This window comes from Dermacentor variabilis, chromosome 2, assembly GCF_050947875.1.
Source record: "Dermacentor variabilis isolate Ectoservices chromosome 2, ASM5094787v1, whole genome shotgun sequence".
In the NCBI taxonomy this organism is placed as follows: domain Eukaryota; kingdom Metazoa; phylum Arthropoda; class Arachnida; order Ixodida; family Ixodidae; genus Dermacentor; species Dermacentor variabilis.
In genome coordinates this window covers 43,739,082-43,766,665 of record NC_134569.1, presented here as the reverse complement: position 1 = coordinate 43,766,665, position 27,584 = coordinate 43,739,082, and the positions used below count along the sequence as shown (strand labels likewise).

Genomic DNA, 27,584 nt, shown 5'->3' with positions numbered 1-27,584 from the left:
TACGCGGCCGCTTGGCCGGATCGCGCCCGGACCGATTTTTTCCGCGCGGATAAGTTGGCCGCTTTGGCCGCAGCCAATCAGAACCCGACACTGCGGAAGCGCTGGTGAATGAATGTAAACGAATGTCTTTCTCTGGGCTTTTCGCTTCTGTTATTCAAAAGCGTCAAAACGGCAAGTTGGGCCACTTGGTTGGGATTAAGGTTTGTTACAGCGCAACACAAGACAAGGAAAAAAGAAGGTATAAAACGACGACACGGCGCCGTGTCGTCGCTTTATACCTTCTTTTTTCCTTGTCTTGTGTTGCGCTGTAACAAATCTTGAAAATCGACTAGACAAGTGACGAGTAAAATGCCAACGATCTCGTCTTTTTCGTCTGAGCTTATTTTGCAGAAGTAGATAGCGGACGGGAGCGCGCCGACCCACGAAGAAAAAATATCGAAAGTGCGCGCACAAACCCAAAGTGCCGCGAGATGGCGCCACATCCTTGAAATTGCTAAAGAAAAATCGAGATGCCCCTCCTTCCCGGCGGCGCGGATAGCCAGACAACGCGGCCGGTCTGAACAGGCGTGGGCACTCGCCGCCTCGCCGCTTTGAAAATCCGCTTGTCCGCTTAGACGCTCCGCTTTCGGTGTGAACGTGCCATTAGGGTAACGCATGCGGCAAATAGGATGTCGTTCGAAAAATCACGCTTATTCTACGGTACTGAACATTTCCAACTTTTGTAATTCCAGATTTCCAAAAGCTGAAGATATGTTCGACTGCGTTTGGGGTACTTTATACTGTCACTTGAATGTTCGGTACTTGCAGCATTTATCATTCACATTGGGGAAGTGTGGTTGCCTAATCATGACAACTTTACGTGCATTTTAATGGGGAAATCTGAGTGGAGCCCAAGCTAGCTAGAGGTTCGCCTCGAGGCCACAAACGTCATTATCCTGGCCAAGGACGAAACATGCCAATAACGCCCTGCGGGACTGTCATGATCGCCAGAAGAAGCCCGCAAGTGTGGGCAAGTGACGTGACCTTGGCCTAAAGAAGCAATAGCAATGACGTCAGCGAGGCTATGGAGATAAAAACCCAGAACGTCTGCAACGTTGCAACGTAGTACCGCTGCCGCTCTGCGAGGTCAAGAAGGATCAGCGCGTGAGCTTTTGCTTCGTTTCGGAACGTCCATAGCCATCGCGGTAAGTAAATCCGCTGTATATTACGCTGACGTTGTTTTGTTACAGAGAGCTAATAGGACCGCTTAACCGCTTTGGAAGCTGTACTTTGCAGCCCATTTCTTTTCCTTGTCGCGCTTGCAAGGAATTTGTGTCAAGCATGCTCCAACGAGGCTGAAAGAAACACATAACCTACACGAAGCAGAGCCTCCGAGATTGGCTCCCGCCGGCTAAACGAATTCTTTCTATTTACTGCGGTTAGTTAGCAATGCTGCAGCTTTAGCTGTGGATCCTTGTGATATACTGGCGCGTACCTACTCTGGGGGATTGCCCTGAATCGGGTATGTCAAAGTAAGGTGCAAAATACGAGGTCAAAATTTTATAATTGTTAAGTTAGAATCGAAATAGAGATTGTAGACCCTGAATGATATTATGAAAATGAAAATCCTAGCATAATTATAAAAATAAAACAATTTTAATTCTAAATGGGGGAAAGAAAAGAAGGCATAAAATTTTGTATGCAGAGTGTACATCTCAGTGATACTAAAAGAAAATCTTAGATGACAGCTCTGACCTACCCGTCGCTGTACCCAAGTGTAGAGGAACTCAATGATAGTACATTTCGGACAGGCAAATATAATTCAAGAAGGCAGAGTGGTGTTTCTAAGGTTCGTTTTCTTAAGCTAATAATTCGTCGACGAGAAATTACAAAAAAAATGGTCTTTGGCCTAATCTTCCCTGCACATATGACTAATCGGTGAGGCTGCCAGACCAGTCCTGTATAAATAAAAATTTAAAGAAGGTATGCGACCGCTAATTGTTTAAAATTCAAGGAATTTGTCATAGATGCTACAGAGAATTCCCGCAGCATCATTTGCCTCGAAAATCTTGAAGCTATGATCCAGGCCGATGTAGGGAGAAATTGAATGGCTGGGCCAACTATCGACGTTTCCCCAATGAATCTGTCGTTTCATTTAGAAATAGGCCTGTATGCCCAGGCACCCAGAATAAATGGATATTAGGTAAGTGTTAAGGTACTGATGGTTTCAAAATTGATCCAAAACTCTTCTCTTGTAGGTATACCAAACATGAATCCCATTACAAATCTAGGAGAACCAATTTCATCAAGTCTAAATGTAGGACGAATTACGGAACACATCTATTAGGTTGGCAAATTCCTATTCTGTTAAACATTTATCCTGCTCTGATTGATATCATGGAAGCCTGTTCCTCTTTGCTTGCTTTCCGAAGCCAGGCAAATAGATTTTTCTTGAATCGTGTATGAACCTCTTAGGATTTTTCGCTTTGCTTTTTTTTGTCAGGTGAACATGTTTGTCAAGTGAATATTTTTTTGTGTTGTTTAGGAGATCCAGTTCGGATTCCTTGCTTTCTTTTTTGGTCAACTGAACATGTTTGTAGTTATGAATTTATAATTAGATTGATTTGAATGTACAGTGTATGTATATTGCTGTATGTGAATTGTTGTAGTCTTCCTGTAAAAATTTGTTCGTACTTTGTAACTCACCATGTCGAAACTGTGCCTGCGTGAATGCAGGGTGTCTAGGGCCTAGTCAGGTGACCACGTGTCTCACCTTTAGCCCTCTTCACCTGGACAACTTTACATTGTCTAAATTTCAATAAATTTTAAGTGAAACGCGCGCAAAACCTGAGATTCATTAGTTGTTTTGAATGAAGCACACAAGGACAAAGAATGGGTTACAATGGATACATAATCTATTCATTGGCCTAAATTACGAATGGCCAGTATACTACCGCTAAAATTCTCCAAGAAAAATTGAAACAAAGTCTGGAAGCCACAGCGAAAATGACCAATCGAGAATAGGGCTGAATATACGAATACATTTTTTCTTCTATGCATGGCATCAGTCGCTATGACCCCATTTTTTTGTGATTTCATTAAATAATCCTGTAGTTAGCATATAACATTCGGTAAGATAGATGTTTTGTCTTACCTGGAAAGATATCGTCAAATTGTAGCTGAAAATAATTTTCCCCGTCCCAAATGGCCTTTACCTCTGTGATTCTAACGTTCAACGGATCAAGAAGAGTATATAAAATTAACTTGATGTGTACAGAATCGAAGCCAATGTGCACCGAAAAAACATACTAGACTGAGAAATGAACGCCGTTTGGCAACGTCTTATTGGTGATACCATAGTACGCCCTTAAAAATGTTTGTACAACAAGTACAGAAACCGAGTTACAAGAGAAGGAATTCTTGCTTCTAGATACAAAGTAGTATTTGATACATATTTAGGCAGTCCTAAATAAAGTCTTAACTCTCTATTACCTGCTGTTTCAGAAGAACAAGGGGGCGAAGTTAATGGGCAGGTGCCCCAGAGTGTAACATGTACCCGAATTCCAGGACAGGGCGTACATTCATACAGTAGATTGACAAAAAGGAAGGCCTGAGCTTCTCTGACCGGTGGTTGTTCAGTCTACGTAATAATCCCACAGCTCGAACGCCTTTTTCTGCAATGTAATCTATCTGTGTACGCCATGAAAGAGAGCTTTAATATATAACACCAAGGTACTTGACATTATCTACTTGTGGAATGATATCGAGCAGATACGTAAGAGACATACGCTTGTATGTACTGGATTTCTCAGAGGAAATGCGAAGAAGAAGCACTTATTCTCGTTTAGAGCCAGACGAAAGGAATTTAGCCAATCTTCTATGAAATCTTTGCTATTTCTAAGCAACGTTGCAAAACTTCCTAAACTGTGTGAATGTTTCGTCGATGACAAGAATGCTAAGTCATCCGCATACACGTAAGTGTGCACGTCCTCATGGGATGGAGCTCAGAAAAAGAAAATAACCAACACTGGAGATCGCAGTGCCCCCCTGCGGTGGAACTCCTTTAGCCTGCTTATATGCACTCGATGAAAAGCAGTTGTGAAAGCAATAAAATTCTCTGCCACTTCAAAACTGAGTAATCCATGCTTGCAAATATTTAGAGAACTTAAGTTTTCGCTGCCAGCTTACCAATATGCCGTGTTGAACACTATCGTATGCCTTGGAGATATCAAACGTAACCAATGCCGCATGCTGGCCTTGGCACCGTGCAAGATGTATACGACTTCCCAGGCCAATATGCGCCTCCCATATTAAGGACCCCGGCCTGAATCCAATTTGACACTAGCTAAGAAAGATTTTCTTATTAATAAAAATGTTACGGGGTTAAAAACAGTCAGACGTATATTTACAGGATATTTACAATAATCGCAGCGGCTGACAAGATGGCAGACAGCGAGCGAAGTCCAGAGCGTCGTCTTCTTCCGACCAAGCTGACATCTTCGCCAGCGTGTCACATAACCCCCGGCGGCGGAAGCACCGTCTCGGTGCTGGCTAGGAGGCGGGCGAGTGATACAACTTAAGACGCGGGACATGGAACACGTCGGAGCGATGCTGAGCCACGGTTGGCTCAAGAGGGGTGATTTCGTACGTGACGTCAGTTACTTATAACGCGGACATGTTAGGCTCTTTCTATCATCTTTATAAAATTTAATGTTAGAGAAATTAGCCTGGCATTGTGTAAAGTATAACCCTCTCCCGCTTTTTTAGGTAACGGTACAATCTTTGCAATTGTGCATTCTGGTGGAATCCAAGCCCTTCTGACAGAATAATTTATGTTGATTAGTAAATCTTCTCGCGACTCTTTATGCGACGCTGGAGCAGCAGTCCGAATTTTGCGCAAGACATTTGACAATTTCTCTACAATTATCTTCGTAAAATCCTCATCAATAGGGAAAATCAACGCAAGGGTAGAAACAGTGGAAGAAAACCGATGCTCCAGCCCTGTAGCAATAACTTCCAATTACTCCGTCATGTCTTGTGGGGTATATAATCACGTATAAATGTACATTATACGTTATTGTAACTCGGAGTCGAAGACGAGAGACGGACTCTTGAAGCAGACGAAGAGGAGACGGAAAGCTTTATGCAGTATGTAGCTACAGCAGGTGATAGCATACAAGTAGCGGTGCCGAAGAGCGCACGAGACCATGGGGGTGGCTGGTGCGCCAACAAAGCCAACAAAGCTTCTCAAGATACAAGTAATAAAAAATCCGTCATCATTGATGCCTTCAGGTAGCATGTGCGGGTTTATTGACCAGTGTTAGGAATGGCCGGCCGAGTTGCGGACCTGCAGGTTTTCTCAGCCACCTGCAGCTGTGAGCGTTGCGATCTTTCCCGAAGGGAACCAGCGAGGACAGCGCTAACGGAACATGCGCCTCGTTTGGAGTATCGGTGACGACAGCAGGGCTGGCCACGTTTGGCGCCCCGTGCATTGTTGGTTAATTTGCCGGGTCGTCATGGTCTCTCTGCGGCAGGGGGAGCCGCCCTGGCAAAAGGATGCTTTGCGGTAAGGGGCCCCAGGATTCGTCAGTCTGCCGACACACGTGGCGACTACAGGAAAAAAGCAGCTCTGGAATTTAGAGGCGCCGGCTGCGGTCGGGCGTGATCACCTGAATACGGGGACGCAAGACAATGGATACCACGACGACTGCGCTGCAAAGGTCGTCGGCCCTCGGAGAGAGCACCGAAACCTGTGCGGCATGTGTGTGTGTGTGTGTGTGTGTGTATAACACCTGCCCCCTTCTCACGAAGGCGACCACGTGCGAGGACTTTCTACGAATTGACTGGTCGAACATTTTCCTCACCTGGGGAACTAGGGACAAATAGAGTTTTTATAAGCGGCTGTTGTCGGCTGCTAGTGCTCGTGCTCGTTGTCGTGCTCGAAATGTACTCGTGAGCTGTTTGCTCGTTTGCTGTATGGTTCGTCTTGCGGGCTCCATTTGGGAGTCATGCTAGACTGTGTAAATGTATCCCATGTTCAACTGTAAATTCTGCAAATAAATTCTGCTCGTCTAGCCCTGTCGCCCCAAGTTCGTCCGATCGTCCTACAAGCCCGACTCCAAATCCAGCACCAGTTGCCTTCACCCAGAAAGATCGCGTACTCGTGACGCCTCGGGCAGAAAGGATGTTCCACATCCACCTCCAAGGTTTGTGCCGCTCGCCAGCACTCCCAAGGTTGGTTCTAGTAGTAACACTTAAATACAGAAAAAATTGGATGTGGAAACGGCGCCGCGGTAGCTCAATGGGTTAGAACACCGCACGCGTAATGCGAAGACGTGGGATCATTCCCCATCTGCGGCAAGTTGTTTTTTCATCCACTTTCATTGCCTATAATTTACCACTTCTTTAATCCGGTTAGTAAGCACAAGTAATCTACCTTATTTTGTCCCTGGTGTCTTCGTTTGTTGGCTCCTCATCTGCAAGGTGACATCTGTCCACACTGCAGTACGAAAGGACAGTGCATGTCTGTGTGTCAAGTTCTAATTTACCGCGGTGATTGGACCTGCGCAGCAGCTGACCCAATGGACGTGGCTCCTCAGGCAGTGGACATGTTCCGTAGACGTCTGGCGCTCGTGACTGGCGGAGGCAGTGGCATCGGGCGCGCTGTGTGCCGCCTGCTGGCCCAGAGAGGAGCCCGCACCGTGGTGGGAGATGTCGACCTGGAGGCAGCCAACGCCACGGTAGCGTTGCTTCAAGGTTAGCCAGGTTGCACCGCATTGGTTATCGAAGTAGACCGAGTTGTTCAGAACGCACTCGTTCGTTGGCGACAGCTCAGACACATGCGATCTGTATTACTAAATTAAATGTGAGGCACTGGCTCGTCCTTCGCATTTGTTTTCCAAATTAATCAGCCCAACGAACTGATCTGTCAAGATGTGGAACTCTTGGACAAAGTTAGTGACCTATATAGTGGCCAGTAAAGCGGCAACTTGATTCCAAATTGGCAACGACGTCGATGAACCCGTATTCACAGTTTTAGGCCCAATGCGCACGAAGGGACATCGCCAGTATCACTTCTATCAATAAGGCTGTGTAGTGTTTTCTGGGGCGCTTCGCGCTATTGGGCTACATTGTACACAACTTAAATGTGTCGCTGGTGTGGGGCCAATACAGCGAGCAGAATGAAATTGTTCAGTTACCGTTTAGGTCTATCCCTTTCCCTTTAGAATCTTTAACATCCCTTCGGTCATACAATGACATGCTGCATTCTTACAATACTATTTATGCGTCACTGCTTTCGGATGCAAGTGTATGCTGAAGACCTTTCACTACCTGAAAATTAAGGATGTTAATTTTAACAGTGCAATGGAATACTGAGTACCTCTTTTGTGAAATATTGTTGAGCGTTTGGGTTAGCACCACTGTTCTGCCAGAAGAGACCGTGAAAATTCGGCAATATGAACAGAGAAAGAAAAGAGTGAATTTGTGCGCGAACACATTGCGTTGCTCTTGAAATGCTTCGTTGACGTATACAGTCAGCTGGTGCTGAAATAGGCTGCTGAAATATTAAAACGGCTTTTCTTTCTTAATATTTCTCAGGTCTTGTCAAGTTGACATTCTATTGACAAGAAACATCGTGACGGCTGTTTTGGGGACAAAGGTGTTGGCGTTAACCAGCCGCATTTATCGGTAGTCTCTTGCGGTGCCCAGTTACATGCTATGCTGCTCACCTTTAGCATAGTGACTCGCAGTATCACCGTTTCTCTATCTCTCTTTAGAGCCATCAGATGATGCTGAACACCGGGCCCTTCACATTGATGTTGGCTGTCCTCGCTCAGTGAGCAAAGCATTTGAGAGCTTCGAAGGCGACAGGGCAGAGCAACTGTCCATTGTCGTCCACTGTGCCGGTATACTGCTGCCCCCTAAGTCATTCCTGGACGTCGGCGTAGATGAATTTGACGAAATCATTAGAGTCAACCTTCGGGTAAGATCATTTGGCGACCAGTGCTTTTGCTTCGTCTATAGTGATTCTTCAATGAATCGTTTTATAATGCCTACTATGACACAATTATCTGTGATACCTCCATTCCTCCAATCTGTGAAGCAAAAACACTGAAGCGACCTGTGTGAACGATTGAAACCGCTAGTCATATATCGCAACACCGCTCAAAGATGGAAAATTGATCCGAGCTTCCTTTTACATTTCTCTCACGTTTGCGTCTGCTACTACGTGCACGTATGTATGTGCAAAGCACGCGTACAGGATATCGCGTCTCCACAATCACAGTGGCGTGCAAGTCCTACCTATTCGGGACAGCGTCAGTGTGCTCCTCGCGACGACCACCAGCCCATACTAGAACGGAATTGCTGCATGCAGCGCCTCAAACTTGTCGGCCTCTGCCGAAGAAATCCCCCTTAGGCACCCACCGGGATAGGTGCGAGCTTCAAGCATGCTTCCTATATGTAGAACTAAAAGATATCCACCCATGCGGACCTTTCAAACCTAATTTACAAAACCTTCAATGACACGAATAATTGTGGGGCTTAATGTGCAGAAGCGGCAGAGTGGGTTGTGATGGACGCCATATGGGAAGGCTCCGGACTAATATTGAACACCTGGGGATCTTGAAAGCGCACTTAAATAAAAGTGCACCGGTATTTTCGCATATGTGCTACAGCGCCACGAACACTGGGCCACTTACGTCGAAATTTGCGTCATCGCTCAGGTCATAGACGCAAGTTGGCATATTTGACCTTCGTCCGCCCAAAAAAGCTTGTATTTGCTTCGTCCATCTGGTCACCTCACCAAGAGTACTTAATTTCAATGCTGGAAGCTGTACAAAATAGAGCCGCTCGGTCCATTTCATGTAAATAAGACCACCATTACTGTATAAGAAAAATTAAGCTAGACATTCCGCTCCAAGCGTTAAGTAGCCGTCCTCCTGTTGATCTTTTATGCTTAATACTCAAATATATTCATAGCGTAATGCCATCCCCACTGCCACTTGACAAACCATTACGCATATCCCGGCGCCTTCATAATTCCCTCACCATCAAACGCCTATTTGGTAAAACTAAAGCTTTCATTTCTTCGGCTTTGCAAGTCGTTGCCCTTTGGAATGATGTTCCAGATATCCCTGTTTCAATCACAAACCGCGAACTTTACCGCGAGCATTTGTATGCACATTTTATGAACTAAATATGCATAATGATGTCTTTTATTGTCCTGCTTACTGTTACTTTTCTTTTTTCTTGTTCATCATGTATTTTGTCGTATAATCTGCCATAACTCAATGCTCCGACCGGAGCCTGTGATGTGTCTCTGAATAAATAAAAAAAAAGGTGTAGGTTAGCCTAACTCGCTCTGGCTTCTATAGCCAGTTCTTGGGCGAAATTTCTGCGTCTTATTTAGCTATTAGCCGACATTATTTATTCTTTTCCATCCGCTGGGCTCGCATTATCAGTTTTGCTCAATTTTCTCCTGTCTCCTTCGCGCTTGCTATGGTGTTAGAAATCGTGAGGTTTAATGTGCCAAATGAACGCGAAGTCTAGGGTAAATGCCGTATAGCGCGAACTATTGATTAATTTCGACCACCTGGTGTTCTTCAAACGTGCACCTAAGTCTAAGTATAAGCGCACGATCGTTTTAGTATTCTGACGCCATCGGAATGCGGCTTCCGAAACCGGGGAAGAAAACCTACGACTTCATGCTCTGTAGGCGACCGCCATATAGTCCCTGAACTATACTGCCATGGTTGCCACGGTGCCGCTTACTGTTGCCGACTCTTACTAAACCTCAACCAAGCCTAACGGCTATGAGGCTATGGCGTTCTGCTGCTGAGCACGATCGCGTTGTTGAGTTGGATTCCCGGCCACGGCGACTACCTTCTTATGGGAATGGATTGCAAAAACACTAGCGCCTGACGGATGCTGAATGCATGCTGAGGTTCCCCAGTTGGTCAAAATTAACGTGGATTCCTCAACAACGATTTCTCTAATCGTATTGTGATGCTTTCAGACGTTGAAGTCGATAATCAAGCAATAAATATGATGCTCGAACGTAGTCGCTGGCAATTGGGACGATAGTCACATTGCACCGTTCTCTCTCTCATCGTGTCCTCCAGTTCGCTGCTTTTTCGAACCCCTCCATACAAGCGACCTACTCTCGGTGGTCCTTTGCTGATAACCGTGGTGATACTGTGTTATTCCGTTTGATCACAGGGTACCTTCTTGGTCACGCAAGCAGCGGCCCGCTGCATGCTGCGGCAAAAGGTGACCGACGGCAGCATCGTGAACATGTCCAGCATCGCAGCCAGGCTTACCCTGCCGGGCGCTGCGGCCTACTCTGCCACCAAGGCAGCCATCACGAACTTCACCAGGTAAGGTGTCAAATTCGTGCAAGTGTGAGAAATAGACGGTGAGTTGAAGTATTATTTAGGTCGCATTCTCTCCGGTGCCAGCATTTGCAGAGCCACATGGTTGCCTTGCTGGTTGGAGTGAATACACGGGGTACTGAAAGCAAAGATGGGCGTGCATAACACCCAGTGTACGACACCATGTTGATAGGTACTAGCAGAAAGCAGTTGGGGCGGGCCACAAATTCCATTTACTCTATAACCCACTACCTCCCTTCGCCCCAGAATTCTTATACTAGCGCCATCACATATATCATGATTGGTTGGCGCCTGTCTTGCATATATACATATATATATATATATATATATATATATATATATATATATATATATAAACTGCAGCAATGTCTCTGCAAGCTTATGTTCGGTCACCTAACGGCCACTTAGTACATTTCCTGGTTTCTGGTACGAAAGTCAGGAAACCAATTGAGTGTATTCAAAATATGTCATGTCCTTCAGACACAAACAGCTAATACAAGCACGTAGCACAGCAAGCAGCCTACATAAAAGAAGCCATTGGTATATTAATATGCAAAGTGCAGATATAAGTAAAAGAAGTTTTAAAGACTGGCGGAGAACGTGATATATCTGCCAGCGAATGAAGTATTGTAGGTTGCACATCGCATAACTTTTTTCTTTGTGGCAAGATAAACAGCGAGAGAACAAGGTAAGTATAATCCCGAAGCCGACTTGTCGACAAGGCAACTTGTCTTAGTCAGGGCAAAGACACGATTCCTTGTGATTTCATCGTGATCTCCGGAAATTATACATTCATAGCGTGGTCACCGCTTCCATGATTTGTGATTTCATCTTGCCTCTGCATTATCAGATCAGCAGCGGCGGACCTTGCCGGTAGCGGAATCCGCATCAATGCCGTGGCGCCGTGCATGACGGAAACGCCCATGGTCAAGGCGATCGGCGAGGCACAGCGTTCGGAGATCTGCGCAGGCATCCCGATGGGCCGGATGGCGATGCCCGAAGAAGTCGCCGCAGTGGTCGCTTTCCTCGTTGGCCCCGACAGCGCGTTCGTCACAGGTACCACCGTCGACGTCAGCGGTGGCGTCTAAAGATGTCACAAATTATTTGGGAAATGTCAATGCCAGCTAAATGTTGGACAGATCTTCGGCGGTTTTTTTAAAGAGCGCGCTACCAAGTAGCGAGGTGAAGGCGTACGGCTGACTTCGAAAACTACTTACACCCGTGGAATTCACAAATATCATTTTCACTTGGCGCTTCTCGAAATGGTCCCTCAATATTTCTGCATTTATTTTTCATTTTTAATGCGATAACATTCCTTGCCTACTTTTGGTATCTTTCATATTGGTCCCTGATTTCTGACCTGATAAATTCTGATTCTGATTCTATCGACTTGCTGTGGGCGCACCGCAGAGGTGCATGTCTGATTGATAAAAGTGATAATGTGCGCTATTCTGACAATGACAATTGATGTTTTACGTTAAGTTCATTCGAAGTCAGATATGCTAAAAACCAATGTACAGTGACAGCAGGACAACAGTGGCGGCGGTGAGGAGGCCATGTTTAGTAAAGCTTTCTTTGTGGCACTCGAAGGTGAGGACGCTGTGATCTGTGTTGGGGCTGTGTGGCGCGGGAGTGTAATAATGCGATTAGCAGTCTTATCCTTCTACCCCAACTGCAGATTGTAAATAAAGGTGTCCTCAGCAATACGGTGTGTCGCTGTCATGCCTCAATGCTAATCGAATTAACGTCTATAGTCATGGGGAGATGAGTACTGCCGGAATTTTCCCCCTTTTACTAGACATGTTCCTTCTAATTGCAAATAAAATATGTTACTGCTTCATGTAATAAGCATACCACTGCTAGTCAGCACTCTCGCTTATCCTTCTCTCTTTAGTCACTTTTTATTTCTGCTTTTGCTAGCCTATTCATGAATAAAGCAACCACAAATTTAAGCCTCCGTCCTTTATCGCCTTTCAAGATGTCGAAACGTGAGGTATATGCCGGTCAGTTCTCAACTTCAAGAAGGTGCAGATACCAATGCAATGTGGCTTCTGAAACCGAACGTCTTACCACGCTTACACCCTCTTTGGAATTAAATTGTTTGCACGCTGATAATCGTCATTGGGTTTAATTTGCAGCCTTTTCCAAATAATCGAAGCCACTAGGAGCGTAAGATTTGGTTAGCCCTTCCGGCACCGCGTCATCCTCGTGGAACTTCTGGTGCGATGAAAAAAACGGGAGGGGGGGGGCAGTTCGGCTCCGATAGGAGCCCGAGTACACGGCCCGGACTCAGCTAAGCGCCGGGCCGTGCACTGCACGCGAGCGGCCGGTCCTGTACCAGGTGTGGTTAGCCTGGCAGCATCGACCGGCAGTTGCTCCACCGGAACTCTTCTCTCCTAGTCATGAAGATGTGTAACTACGTATCGAACAGAAGGCACTGAGCCTTTTTCGCAGTCCTTCGAAGAACCTTGCTCTGGGCAAGAAGCAGTTAAGTGTTTCGGTTAAAATCGTCCTGAGCCTCTTCAAACCGGCGGGTTCCGCCTAGTAAGAGAATAGCACGACATTGCAGGTAAAGCTTTTTGTCCCACGGAAAAGCAGATCACGTTCCAAATATAGCATTGCTTTAGTCTTCCGGATATGAGCTTACGAACTGGGCTTACGCGGGCTGGACCAGTTTATGACCGGCGCTCCGGCGACAGGTAGCGTCCTTGTGACTGCGAAAGGGAAGGTCATGCAGAACTTCATATGCGTTGCGGCGAGGTAGTCGGCCATGTCACGAGGCCGTTCACCCTTCTGTAGGTGCGGCGTGTTCACGGCGAAACTTCGCAGTCCCATCTCGCGGTTAGGGCATCGCCTGTAGATGTGGCCGGTTTCTCGGCAGTGATAGCAGAACGGGCGGGGTTCCGGAGCGCACCATACGTCTGTCTTCCTGGGGAAGCAGCGATAGGCGACGAGCGGGCGTGATGGCGGCGGCTGGGGACGACGGATCTCAGCGTTGCCGGACCATGGCGCGAGCGCAGGAGAAGACCCTGCCGCCGGGCCATGGCGGCGTCGGTCATCGCTTTCGGCGTGGGCTGCGACGATTCCTACTGCACCGCAGAAACTTCTAGTGATCGCTTAACTTCTTCTGTGACGATGTCAGTGTTTGAGGCCTCCTGAGGCTGCGAGTTTAGGAAGGGCTTCCGCAGTTCCTTGCCAACGACCACACTGATGGTGTCGCTAAGGTCGTCGGCGCAGAGTGCACAACATCGGTGTAATTTGCGGTCAGCGTGCCGCGGTTATATTGCTACAGAGTCCGCATATCGAAGGTCTTAATGGTAGTAGCCACGGAAACAAATTCAGGAACGGTCTTAGGTGGGCTGCGTATAAATCCGGCTAAGAGCTCTTTCTTCCGACCCCGCATCAAGAAACGAACTTTTTTCTCTTCTGAGATGGTGGGGTCGGCGTGTCTGAACAGGCGAGTCATCTCCTCTGCGAAAATCGCAATGTTCTTGTTGGGTAGTTGCACTCGGACTTCTAGCAGAGCTTCGGCCCTTTCTATTTGCACGATGCCTCCAAAGGTGTTCAAGAAGCTGCTGCGAAATAGGTCTCATCACGTCAGGGTTGACTCTTAATTCTCAAACCACGTTGGAACGGCGTCCTCAAAGGGAAAGTAGATATGATGCAGCTTTTCGTCGTATTCCCAGTTGTTGAATGTAGCGAACCTTTCGTAAGTTTCCAGCTAGCTTTCGGGGTCTTCGATTGACGGTCCTCGGAAGACCGGTGGCTCCCTGAGCTGTTGCAGCACAATGAGGGACGCTGGGGCTGCCATTGTGGTTGTTGATTTGGCCTTAATTTCTATGGTCTTCTGTACTGCGGTATGTAGACTTGGCCTTAATTTCTGTGCGGTACGTACTCCGGTAGCAGTCCTTGTAGCCTGCGGCTACCCACTGGTCCTTGACGACGTTGGTGTTGTCTTCGCGGTTAGGGCTTTAGTCATGTCTTCGCGCAGGTATCCGGTACGTGAACTTGCAAGCACTTCCACTAAATGTCACGTTGTAGTGACGGTGAAGGACACAGTATAGCAAAACTGTCAATCATGAAACTAACTTTTTGTTGGGCGAACCTGTGCCCACAAAAGAAAGTGGCACTCGAAGCACAACCATAGCAGCGAGCATAGATGCGAATGTCGAAATCTGATCTTCGGGTCAAGCGCGTCGGCTTTTATACATGACTAGTCCAAGGTTCCAGCATCACCGCTGGTGCACGCACGCCTTCCAGAAAGTACTACAGTATTTTCTACACGCATTCAATGAGATTAAACATTCTTTTACAACAGCGTAAAAGACTAGGACGAGACGAGTGCACATACACAGCGCTGGTGGGCACTAGAAGTGGCACCCGAAGCACAACCATAGCTGCGAGCATATTCGGCGATCGCCGAAATCTAATCTGCGGGTCAAGCGCGTCGGCTTTTAGACATGACTAGTCGAAGGTTCCAGCATAACCGCTGGTGCCCGTATGCCTTCCAGAAAGTACTACAGAATTTTCTCCACGCATTCAATGAGATTAAACATTCTTTTACAACAGCGTAAAAGACTAGGACGAGACGAGTGCACATACACAGCGCTGGTGGGCACTGGAAGTGGCACCCGAAGCACAAGCACAGCCGCGAGCATATTCGGCGATCGTCGAAATATAATCTGCGGGTCAAGCGCGTCGGCTTTTAAACATGACTAGTCGAAGGTTCCAGCATCACCGCTGGTGCACGCACGCCTTCCAGAAAGTACTACACAATTCTCGCCACGTATACAGTCAGATCAAACGTTCCTTTACAACAGCGGAAAGAACTAGGACGAGACGAGTACACACTGTTGCGATCGGCCTGCAGGGGTACTGCTCTGCAAAGCTATCTCAGCCCGCTGCACGTGCTCCGATCGACACAGGGTGGTGGCGCCGTTCACACAACCGGCGAAGACGACAGCGCTAACCGTCCATGAACTTCCTTCGGAGAATTGGAGACCACGGCAGTGTTATTCCACCGTGTGCCTTCTTCGCAGAGTCGGTGACGGCAGCACGGCTGGCCACGTTTGGCGGACCGTGTATTGTTGGTTGATTTGCCGTGGCCTTCATGGTCTCTTTGCAGCAAGAAGAGCTACTCTAACAAAAGCGTGCTTTGCGGTACGTTTTTCCTCGGGCCCCAGGATTCGTCACAGTCTGCTGACACTCGTGGCGACTACCGGAGAAAGTCAGCTCTGGAATTTAGAGGCGCCGGCTGGTATCACGCGTGACCCCCTGGCTACGAAGACCCTCTCAACTCAGTGGGTTCTAGGAATCCAAAGTGCGTACGTGTGTGTGTGAGCCCTCCCCCTCAAAGGCGGGTCGACTATGCCCCAACTACTGTGGATGGTCCGATTGGACGAAGGTTGGACAGTAGTTTTCCCTCCTCTAGAGATATAGGGAAGACGGAGGTTTTTAAGCAGCAGTTTGTCGGCTGCTAGCGGTGTGCTCGTGAGTGGTGTGCTCGTGCTCGACAAGCGGTGTGCTTGTAGCTAGGAGCTCGTGTTGTGTGTGCTTCGTCTTGCGTGCTCCATTTGGGAGTCACGCTAGACTGTCGAAATGTATCTCTTGTTTAATGTAATCATGTAAATAAATCCTGAACGCCTAGTCCCTGACGAAGAGCCAGGTCCTCACTACAACCCCGACTACAACTTCTACAGCACACATAGCGCTTTGTGTGTACAAGTAAACAAGCTTCTTCACATTTTCCGGTAGCACGCAGTTTCTTTTACAGCGAAACTGTTATCGTTTAGTTCGTCGAGATTTTTGATGGCGTGAGCTCACTCAAAGACGGCAGCTGGAAAAGGGGTTTTTGTTTGAGTTTCCACATAACAGAATTATATTTTCTTTTATATTGGAATTTCAGTCCGACGCTATTATATCTGTACGTTGCGTCTAAGTCGTACTTGATGGATTCTGTGACACAGTTTACTTTGAGAAATTCAACTTGTTCAATAACGCAGCTGCGCCAGGTGGAGGGCCTACACATGAATGAGTATGGACCTCTAACGGCAGCTGGCAAAGGGCTTTGTCTTTCAAGTTCGGTGTTTGACAACATGCCGTGTACACAATGCTTCGTACATTGTACATGTTATCGTCATGGTGGAATTGTGCCGTCTTTGTGACTCAGTGTTCGTATGGTCTCTTGATGAAATAAACTTTTTCTAAACACGACACAATCATGCTTTCTCGTATATTAGTATTGCAATCCGAAGCTATCATGTCTGTAGCTTGCGGGTAAGCCATACTTTTTTGACGCAATTCACTTTTAAACAATAATTTAGTTCAATATAAGGCTCATGCGCTTGTCGGACGGCCTAGCAGAATGAGGATGTGAGCTTCACTTTCGCACACGTGCGTGCGCGCGTGATGTACGTCGCTTGTGGTGGTGGTGCTTGTGTGACGTCGTCTAACGTCAGCTGGGGTGGGGGGGTATACTTGTCTAACGTCCGCACCAGCTTCGCTTGCATCCACTTTCCCAAGGTGGAGTGGAGGCGATATCTTTTTTTTGCTTGCTCACAGTAATTCGATCTGCGTCAAGCAGATATCTAGAGAACGTTGAGGTGGTACGGGAAACGTTACCATTTATTACAGAGGGCCTTTCGTTTTGCTGGTGTGTCGTTACCACAGCTGCATTATTTCTGCGATTTCGTGCTCACTTTTGTGCATAGTGTTTTCTTTTCTGTAGTGTTGAAGCGCTAGCTATTCGCGTACTTCGCTAGCTGTATTTGAATGCACGAAGTTGCACCGTGTTTCCAAGACGTAGCTTGAGGGATAATGTGAGTGGTAGACCTAACGCTTTGACTTTATTATTTCAGTGAATTGTGACGGAAAGCCTCAAGATTCAAAAATAAGCAGACTAATCAAATGCTTGTCACAGAAATTAGCCCTGTGCATGACTTACGTTTTTCGTTCTGCGGAATGTTTGCTTACGGAATTAGATAGTGCCAAAAATTGACATGCATCCATGCGCAAATTGCTTTAGGAATTGTTAATATCTTAGTAATTTATAGGTAATGATTGGATTGTATTCTTCGAAGTTGTCCCTTTTATGACATTTGACTGCAGTTCAAGTACTATTATTCAGATGGAAACTGTCAATGCATCCAGGTCACAACTAAATGGATTTTGAACATTCGTATAGTTCCTCCTTCGCGGTATCAACATGAGAGAATCTCTTACAAAATAGCACTTGTAGATCGCGGATGATTCTTGTAGCAAATAGAAGTGGCAACGCCGTGTTAATCTCCGCGCAATTCCTCGACGAACAGCGATAATGTACCCACTTTCCATTTTACGAGTGTGTCTCAAGAACTGAAGCATTCACCTGAAGCCTTTTATCTTCATGTACAGGTCAAGTAGTACACATTCATGAATATATGCACATGTACAGGGCCTCTCCTTGCCGCTTCACATTGAGCTTATTCTCGTGCTCCGTTCGTAGAGTCGAGGCAAAAGGACAAGTTCTAGAGCCACTAGTAACTGGTCCACGGTAGTGGCTATAGGGGCGATCGTTATGTACGAGGAACTTGTTAAAGCAAAAGTTTTAAAGACAAGCTTTTTTTTAGCCGAGTTCCACGCACTTTTTCATACGTATTCGGCCTCTAAACACAGAACGCATTGGACGCATGCGTCGAAGAGCGGCATAGAACACGCTTTCTCGCGAGCAAGCCGGCGCGTTGAGCCGCTTGGCGCGTTTCGATCCGCTGTTGCACTAGAATAAATCGACGACTGCAATGCGACACTATGAGTCACCACGGAAAGCTTGACCAAATAATATAACTATGATATGCTGCACGTAAATGTGTGTATGTAATATCAAGCCTCTCTATAATTCACTGCAAATAAAATCGTTTTTTTAATAACATGCCGCTATTTAATACTAGTGTTTATATATCTAAAACCACACTTCATATACCCATATGCATGGTTCGTGAGCCAAGCACGCCAAGCGCGCCAAAGATGCTTCGCTTTACGTAAATGTCAATTTGAGTTGAGTTTGCCCTTTCTTTATCACTTCCTAACGTCAAAGAAACGAGAGAAACCTCTTTCGCAGCTCAGACAGCACACTGCCGTGTACGTCCCATCTACGAACCCAGCTTCTGTCGTTTTAGGAAATTTCTGGAAGTGACGGTGATTGAGCCCATGTGACGTGATAACAGCCGAAGCAACAGTATTTAGAACACAAGACGTGTTCACGTATTTCTCAAAGAAAGCTCGCTCGTGAAATATGCAGTTCAATACATTGGCTTTTCGCATCTGCCAACTTTAGCAGCTTTTACTATTGCCTTACAATAATGTTTTATTTCTTTTTTAAAACTCCGGACATACTTTCCCTCCATCATTTGTGACATATTTTAGTTTCCTCAGCCAGCGAGGTTTTTTAAAAGACTTTAACATAAATTTTCGAAGGCCTGCAAGGTGGGCACATTTACGTTGGCGATGTTTTAATATGAGGAAACACAAAGGAACAGCAGGACGAACGTCTTACTGCGGTATACTATATATATAACACCGGCAACAGAAAGAAGGGTTGGCATTTAACCCAGCGAAGGGCGTGTTCAGCGCCAAACTAATAATTTTCCTTGGCGATATCATCCGTGAAAACGGCATTCGTCCCACACTGTTAAACAAAATTACATCCTTTAAGTCGTATCTTGCCGCACAATAATCGCCATTTGTCTTGTCCGCATTTCTTTTTCATTAACGCTGCGCGAGCCCAGTACCTCCAATTCAAGAATGGCCTGCGCGTTATCAGCATGACATAGCATTCTCGGCAGGAAAGTAGCGAGCGCAGCGGTTTTAAGAAAGGAAACGCAAGCAAGACAGATGCTGATTATCGTTCACTCTTAGGCAAAGTTACCCCCTTTCGGGTGTATTTCTGCCACACAGCCATAATCGTACACTCGTAGAAAAATTTACACCCTTTGGGGCGTATCCTGTCCCGCAACAATAATCGTCATCCGTGCTGCGCGCGTTTCCTTTCTTTAACGCTGCGTGCCCGGTACTTCCCAGTCACGAACGACATGCGCCATAACAGTGCGACGCAGCATTCTCGACAGGAAAGTAGCGAGCGCCGAGTTTTCAGGAAAGGAAACGCAAGCAAGGCAGATGACGATTATTGTTGTGGGACAAATATACACCCCAAAGGGTGCAACCGTTTTAAGAGTGTAATCTGCCTTGCTTGCGTTTCCTTTCTTGAAAACGCCGAGCCCATTACACTCTAAGAAAAGTTTACACCCTTTGGAGTGCCCCTTCTGTCACACAACGATAATCGTCATATGCCTTGATGCCTTTCGTTTCTTGAAAACGCCGCACCCACTACTTTCCTGTCGGGAATGCTATCATGATGATAACGCGCATGCCGTTAGTTACTGGAAAGTACCGGGCTCGCAGCGTTAAAGAAAGGAAACGCATCGAGGCAGATGACGATTATCGTTGTGTAGCAGAAGGGGCACTCCAAAGGGCGTAAACTTTTCTTAGAGTGTACTTTCCTGTCGGGAATGCTATGTCATGCTGATAACGCGCATGCCGTTCGTTACTGGAAAGTACCGGGCTCGCCGCGTTAAGTGTAATTTTGCTTCAGTGCACTCTTAAGCAAAATTACACCCTTTTGCCACACAACAATAATCGTCATCGGTCTTGTCCGCATTTCCTTTCTTTACATTCTTAAGCAATATTACACCCTTTTGCCACACAACAATAATCGTCATCTGTCTTGTCCGCATTTTCTTTCTTTAACGCTGCGAGCCTGGCACTTCCCAGTCACGAACGGCATGCGCGTTATCAGTGTGACGCAGCATTCTCGACAGGAAAGTAGCGAGCGCCGAGTTTTCAGGAAAGGAAACGCAAGCAAGGCAGATGACGATTATTGTTGTGGGACAAATATACACCCCACAGGGTGCAACCGTTTTAAGAGTGTAAAAGTGTGTTGTGTGGCAAAATACGACCCAAAGGGTGTAAATTTGTTTAATAGTGCAGTCATGATCTAATGAAAACTGCCAGCAATATGCCGGTTACGGTGGATAAAGAGGGCGTGCGAAGGTTGCTCGGCGTCGTAAACTACTTTAGCAAGTACCTGCTTTCACTGAGCGATAAGATTACTTTGCTTTGAAGCCTGGTGAAGGAAGCCGTGGAGCTTGAGTGGACAACAGCGAGTGCGGAAGACCGGGCGCATATCTGCGCAGAGCTCGTTAATCCCCCATCGGTGGCATTTGTTGACGCACAAAGAGACACAAAGATAACTCTCGGTGCCTCGAGAAGCGGCAATGGTGCCGTGCCGCCTTGTCGCAAAAGCACGGAAGTGACTCGCGCGCAGTCGCCTATGTATCGAGAGCATTGAACTTGAGTGAAATGCGCCATTCTCAAATAAAAAAAGACACTCGCAATAATTTTCCCCTGTGAAATGTTTCACCAATTTGTCTACCGACGGAAGATCCGGACAGAAATCGATGATAGGCCTTTTATTTGTATCGCTCAGAAAAACATCGGGGGCATGCCACCTCGACCGCAGCGTATTTTTTTCATGTGCCTTATGAAATATGATTATTTGTTGCAATTTGCCCCCAAGAAGGAACTTCTGTTGGCAGACATGCTGACGTAGTCCGCAACATCAGGTGAAGGAAACGGCCAAGACGACGTGGCCGTTCACACAACTTAAGTAGTAGTCTCCAGCATCATCAGCAACGCAACCAAGCTGCGTCTACCAAAGGAAACGCTAGCGGATCCGTATCTTAAGAATCATGTAGTACATGCAAGAGGTCCTGACGTTAAACGGGGAGCTAAAGCGCAGTTTATCGGAGCTATATATATATATATATATATATAGTGGGCATGAGCAAGTGTAAAGGGGACGGGAGTGGGCATGAGCAAGTGTAAAGCCAGAGCTAGTAGGTTAGTTTCCTGGCCCAGAATTGGTCGTGACATTGAGCATAATGTCCGAACATGCAGGTTGTGTCGGATATACGCGTACAGTCGGTGAAGTGCAGCGCTCTTGCTACAGCCAACACCACACAGACGTTGATATATCGCCCGTAGGCACCGATCTATTTCAGTTTGCTGATGAACATAACGTCATACTGTCTGGTGCCCAGTCGATTTTCCCAGACGTCGAAAAACTGAACGGCAGCACGGCGCCAGAAGGGATTACAAAGACATCCGCGACTTTCTCGCGATACGGCAGCATTCCTATGCACTCTTAAGCAAAATTACGCCCATTGGGTCGTATCTTGCCACACAACGATAATCGTCATCTGTCTTCTCCGCATTTCCTTTCTTTAAGGTTGCGAGCTCGGTACTTCCATGTAACGAACGGCATGCGCATTATCAGCATGACAGAGCATTCTCGACAGGAAAGTAGCGAGCGCAGCATTTTCAAGAAAGGAAACGCAAGCAAAAGAGATGATTATTTGTGTGTGGCAAGATACGACCCAAAGGGTGCACATTTGTTTAAGAGTGTGCAAGTGCGCTCGGACAACGAGCCTCAGTTTGCACCGCGAAAATTTGCGTCGTTTGCCCGTCGGCATGACTTCGTGCATATCACGTCAAGTGCCGAGTTCCCGCGCTCAAATGGCTTGGCTGAAAGGAGTGTTTATATCGCGAAACGAATTCTAAAGAAAGAAAAAGAAAGGACAACGCACGAAACCCGCGAACATTTCTTGAGTATGAGTCTTCCCTTATGGACAGTGTTTACTCGCGCGGAGAATTGCTGCAAGGTCGCCGCCTGTGCCCCTCCGTTTCTGAGTACAACGGAGATTCCCGTGCCGAAGCTCTGTCAGTCTTCTCGAGGAAAGCTAACAAGCGTGTACGTCGTCTGGATCGAAGGTGGCATCTAGTCACGCCGAGCGCAGGTGGTAAAAGAAACCACGCTCACATCGCGTCCGAACAGAAGACCTCAGCCTCATGCGGCGAAACTGACGGCACCTGCAGCGAACGGATGAAAACATCAAAACCGAGGTCAACTGCCGAGGTCTCTGGTCCACCCGGCTCTCTTCCTGCCTATTAATGATACGGCTAACATTTTTCGTTCCATTGCTGTTTGCGTGGTCCTTATCTTATTCTCGAGCTTCTTTGTCAGTCTCCAAATGTCTGCCCCATATGATAGCACCGGTAGAATGCAGAGTTTGTACATCTTTCTTTTCAGTGGTAGTGGTAAGCTTCCAGTAAGGATCTGAATATGTCTGCCGTATGCGCACCAACCCATTTTTATCCTTCTTTAAGTTTCCTTCTCATGATCAGGGTCCCCTGTGAGTAACTTACGTACGTAAGCGTATTCCTTCGCAGACTCTAGAAGCTGACTGGCGATCCTGAACTCTTGTTCCCCTGCCAGGCTATTGAACATTATTTTTGTCTTCTGCATATTAATCTTCAACCCCACTCTTATACTCCCTCTGTTCAGACCTTCAATCAATTGTTGTAACTTGTTCCCAGTGTTGCTGCACAGGACAATGTCATCTGCAAACCGACGGTTGCTGAGATATTCGCCGTTGATCCTTACTCCTAAGCCGTCCCAATTTAACTACTTGAATACGTCTTCAAGCACACACTAAATAGCATTGGAGAGATTGTGTCTCCTTGTCTAATCCCTTTCTTTATATGTATCTTCCTACTTTTTTTGTGGAGAATTAGGTTAGCGGTGGAATCTGTGTAGGTATTTTCCAAGATATTTACGTGGGCCTTGTTGTGATCGGGTGTTCGCCCCGCGACAACCTCCGGTCACGGTTCGCGCGATTAGGGGAACGGGCCAACGGCCTCGTCAAAATCGTTCTCAAACGGATGATTTATGACCAGCGCGGGAGTACCTCGTTCAGGAGAGGTTTGAGCAATTAGCATGATACGGCCATCCCTTGTCAGTCGCACAAATTGGAATGTCCAAGCTGGAGACGCGGTCAGTGTAACGATACGGCCATCAGATGTCAGTGTACGATCGGAGTCAGCGTACATTCCCCTCCTTTCCCTGTTTGTTCCAAGTGATATGCGTGCGTTCCCGACCAAGTTCATTCACTTTTTAGAGAAAGAGCAACCTACCTCCGTATTGGTGGGACGTGATGTAATCGGTCTCTTGACGTCGGATTGGGGGAAGTGACTGTACATTGATCACGCAAGACATAAAAGGAGCAACGGACGGCGTGAGTGAGCGGCGACTACAACTTCATCAACTTTTCTGTATTACTTTGCATTTGCTTGTAAATATGTACATATATATGTGTTTGTCAAACGTCCTGAATATCGGACCTAGCCTCACATTCACTTACTCCTCCACGAGGCAAAGTAAGTTCTACATCTGTGGACTCTAAGTCGCAACAGCCTCCTGTACTCCTTGATTACGTAATGACTCCATGACTGATGGTATCTCTACTGAATCAAATTCATTTTCGTAATCTATGAAGGCCATATACAAAGGCTCTGCAGATTATGCAAATTGTACTCAGCAGACTTCTCGATTACCTGACTGATTACATGGATGTGAACCATTGTTCAGTGTCCCTTCCTGAAGCCAGCCTATTCTCTTGGTTGACTGAAGTGAAGCGTTGCCCTTGTTCTATCGAAAATTATCTTGGTGAACATTTTATACAATACTGGAAGTAAGCTAATGGCTCTATAATTTTTCTATTCTTTGACGTCTCCCTTTTTGTGTATTAGTATACTGTTGGCGTTCTTCCAGTTCTCTGAGAACATTGAAGTCGCGAGACATTTAGTGTAAAGGACGGCAAGCTTTTTAAGTTTGTTGTCTCCTCCTTGTTTGATAAAATCTACCGTTATTTCATATTCTTCCGTCTTTCCTCGTTTCTGGTCTACTGAGGCCCTTTTAACTTCGTCGCAAGTTATAGAAGGAGCCTCTATAACCTGTTCACTACTGCTACTTTCAATGGAGGTATCCTGGCTGATCTGGTATTGTACAGGTCAGTATGGAATTCTTCCGATGCTTTTACTATATCTTCGACATTGCTGATGATATTACCCTGCTTATCTTTCAGTGCATACATCTTGGTTTGTCTTATGCCAATGTTTGTCCTCGCTTATTTCATGCTGCGTCCATTTATTACTGGTTTCTCCGTATTTCCTACGTTATTATTTCGAACATCCTTTATTTTCTCCTTGTTGATCGGTTTGGCGGTCCCGCGAATTCTATCTTATCTCTTGATTTGGAGGTTTGCATTCATTGTCGTTTATTTATTAGGTCCTTTGTTACTTGGGAGAGCTTGCCTACTGCTTGCTTTGGTGCCTTGCCTCCAACTTCAATTTCTGCCTCTGAAGCCCGCCTAGTTATGGTTTCATTCATTATCTCTATGTCATCTTCATCTCTCTGTTCTAAGGCTACACATTTGTTTGCAAGTACCAGTCTGAATTTGTGTGCTTTTGCCCTTACTGCCTCTAGGTTGACCTGTTTCTTCTTGACCAATTTTACCCTTTCTCGCTTCGAATTGAGGTGAATCCTAGCCTTCACTAACCTATGATCACTGCACTTTACCCTAATTGTCACTTCTACATCCTGCACTATGCTGGGATCAGCAGGAAGTATGAAGTCAATTTCATTTCTTGTTTCACCATTAGGGCTTTTCCAGGTCCCTTTCTGGAGCTACGCTTCCTGAAAATGGTGTTCATTTTTCGAAGCATATGCCATTCAGCGAATTCTACCAGCATCTCTCCTCTAGCGTTCCTACAATCGACGCTGTAGTTTCCTGTTGCTTGTTCACCAGCCTGGTTTTTCATAAATTTTGCATTGAAGTCACCCATTACTACAATATACTGAGTTTGCACTTTCCTCATCGCTAATTCAACATCTTCATAAAACTGATCTACTTCCTCGTCATCGTGACTGGATGTTGGAGCGTATTCTTGTACTACCTTTAATCTATACCTCTTATTTAGTTTGATTACGACTACAGCTGCCTCTCATTAATGCTGTAGAATTCGTCAATGTTGCCCGCTTTATCCTTATTGATTAGGAATCCTACTCCGTATTGCTTCTTATCTGGCAGACCTCTATAGCGGAGGACATGGCCGTTATTCACCCGCCGTGGTTGCTCAGTGGCTATGGTGTTGGGCTGCTGAGCACGAGGCCGCGGGATCGAATCCCGGCCACGGCGGCCGCATTTTGATGGGGGCGAAATGCGAAAATATCCGTGTGCTTAGATTTAGGTGCACGTTAAAGAACCCCAGGTGGTCAAAATTTCCGGAGTCCTCCACTACGGCGTGCCTCATAATCAGAAAGTGGTTTTGGCACGTAAAACCCCAAATATTATAATGACCGTTATTCAGCAATGTATAAGCTTCACCAGTTCTTCTAATCTCAAAAAGGCCAATGATATCCCAAACAATGTCTGATTAGCCTATTTAATTAGCAATATTTAATTAAACAACTAGGGAGAACTGTAAAAGTGGCGCGACTTGCTTCTTAGAGTGGTCCGTACGTACCGTACCTCTAATTTCGTCCTTCTCTAGTGCACTGGCTTAATTGAAACTGTTTCGGCTGGGGACCGGCCTTTATCGAGAACATTATACACAGTGTATGTATAATTTAACGTTGACGTGTTCTAATGACATGGTGTATAGTCCCATTATTTACATGAAGGACGTGTCCTCCGTTCCTGTTAAACTCTCCTTTGGGTCCCTCACCCCGTGTTAGTTCTCTATTGTGAACACTTACCGGCGACGCCGTTGGTTGCCATTATTTATTTATTTTGGAACGTAGAACACACCTTTGCGGCAACTCGGGTACGTTTGATTAAAGAAAAAATGTTGAGTTAGCTCTCACTATTGGTATTGACAGTTGCAAATGCTGACGAAACGAATGCAGTCACCCCAATCAATTAGGAACGGTAATGTAATGCAGCCAGATTGTGTGGCGGCCTGCAGACCTACTGGCGTCCCGAAATTGCTGCTACTGTAATGTCGACATTTGACAATTTTCCTACCCCTGTTTGGCGTAGCCCGTAAGATACATCAAGTAATCCTCGTTACCTGACAGTTCAATTTCTAACGTCGAGTGCAATTCAGATAAAATCTAAACTGCGCCCCATAAGCTTCAGCAAGGAAGAAAGCGTTCAAACAAATAAAAAGCATTTGTGTCTTCAACTCTGCTAATTTCTGCTCGAGTAATTAAGCCATTGAAAAGTTCACTACCGATGTTTCCTGTTCGCAGCGTCAAAGAACTGCTTCCATCTAAGTAAACGGGTATGCTAGCGGCGCCACATAGAATGTGCGCTCCATAGAGTCTCGTTTAGAATTCCGCGCTATGGCTGTTTCTTGAGCTTGCGACGAATGTACTGTTAAATGAATATTTTCCTGTGCCCAGAAAGAGTAGTGGTCCACATGCCTCTAGCATGATGACGAACGATGGAGCTTCGCACCATTGTTCCTGGACTTGTGGCGCCGTGCTTTATATATGGTGACGTCATCTCACTAGTAGTTGCGATTTTCCTATCCTTTCGTGTAATCTACATCTCGAAAACCAGTGCGTGATCGCCTTGGTTCCGACGGGCACTAACCCCGCAAAATGACAGTAGCAGGATGATGCAACCGCTAACTCAAGGGCGAGTGGCCATAGTGCAGCCAGCGATTTCCCGGCGACTTCAAAAGACGCGTTTGTTCATGCTCGAACGCTTCCGCTGAGTGACTGTAATTGTAGGTCACACGGCTCGTCAGAAACCGCCCGGAGTGTTTCGCGTGTTTTCCTTCCTGGACTTGCGCTTTGCGAACGTGGCGCCATCTAGCCAAAAATGCGCTGAATGTGGCGCATTCGAAACAGCCTTCGAGATTGGAAATAGGCAGAGACGCTGACGTTACGGCCTTCATGCGGAGCATGCGGAGTCTATTTGGAATTAGCTCTCGAGGCGGCGCTGTGTTACCAGCTGCCCTTGGTATGTGCGTGGATCTTGGCTCACTCTTAAAAATGTTTGCTGTGGGGCTTATCTTGTGACACAACCATAATCATATTCTACCTCTCTTGCGTTTCCTTTCTTGAAAAATCTACGGTCTCTACTTTCCTGTCGAGAATGCTAAGATATCACGCATGCCCTTCGTGATTTGGAAGTACCGGGCTCGCAGCGCTAAACAAAAGAAACGAAAGCAAGGTACAGGTACATGACGATTATCGTTGCGGGACAACACACGCCCCAAAGAGTGGAAACTTTTTTTCAAGAGTTTATGCATATACTGTAAATAAATTCA

At 46.3% G+C, this 27,584-nt stretch overlaps 1 protein-coding gene across 3 annotated transcripts in view; it reads left to right on the top strand.

The window, feature by feature from the left end:
- Positions 1 to 1,078: 1,078 nt before the first annotated feature.
- LOC142571721 ((3R)-3-hydroxyacyl-CoA dehydrogenase-like) overlaps positions 1,079 to 27,584 on the top strand; it is a 76,486-nt gene continuing 49,980 nt past the window's right edge. Inside the window, exons 1-6 of one of the 3 annotated variants that reach the window (XM_075680273.1) lie at positions 1,079 to 1,184; positions 6,055 to 6,185; positions 6,550 to 6,735; positions 7,758 to 7,963; positions 10,201 to 10,358; positions 11,224 to 16,580. In XM_075680273.1, the coding sequence (XP_075536388.1) occupies positions 6,164 to 6,185; positions 6,550 to 6,735; positions 7,758 to 7,963; positions 10,201 to 10,358; positions 11,224 to 11,461 (810 nt within the window). In that variant the 5' untranslated portion in view covers positions 1,079 to 1,184; positions 6,055 to 6,163 and the 3' untranslated portion in view covers positions 11,462 to 16,580. Of the gene's footprint in view, positions 1,185 to 6,054; positions 6,186 to 6,549; positions 6,736 to 7,757; positions 7,964 to 10,200; positions 10,359 to 11,223; positions 16,581 to 27,584 lie in introns of those variants that run through there. The other 2 variants (XM_075680270.1, XM_075680271.1) reach the window with 2 other exon arrangements.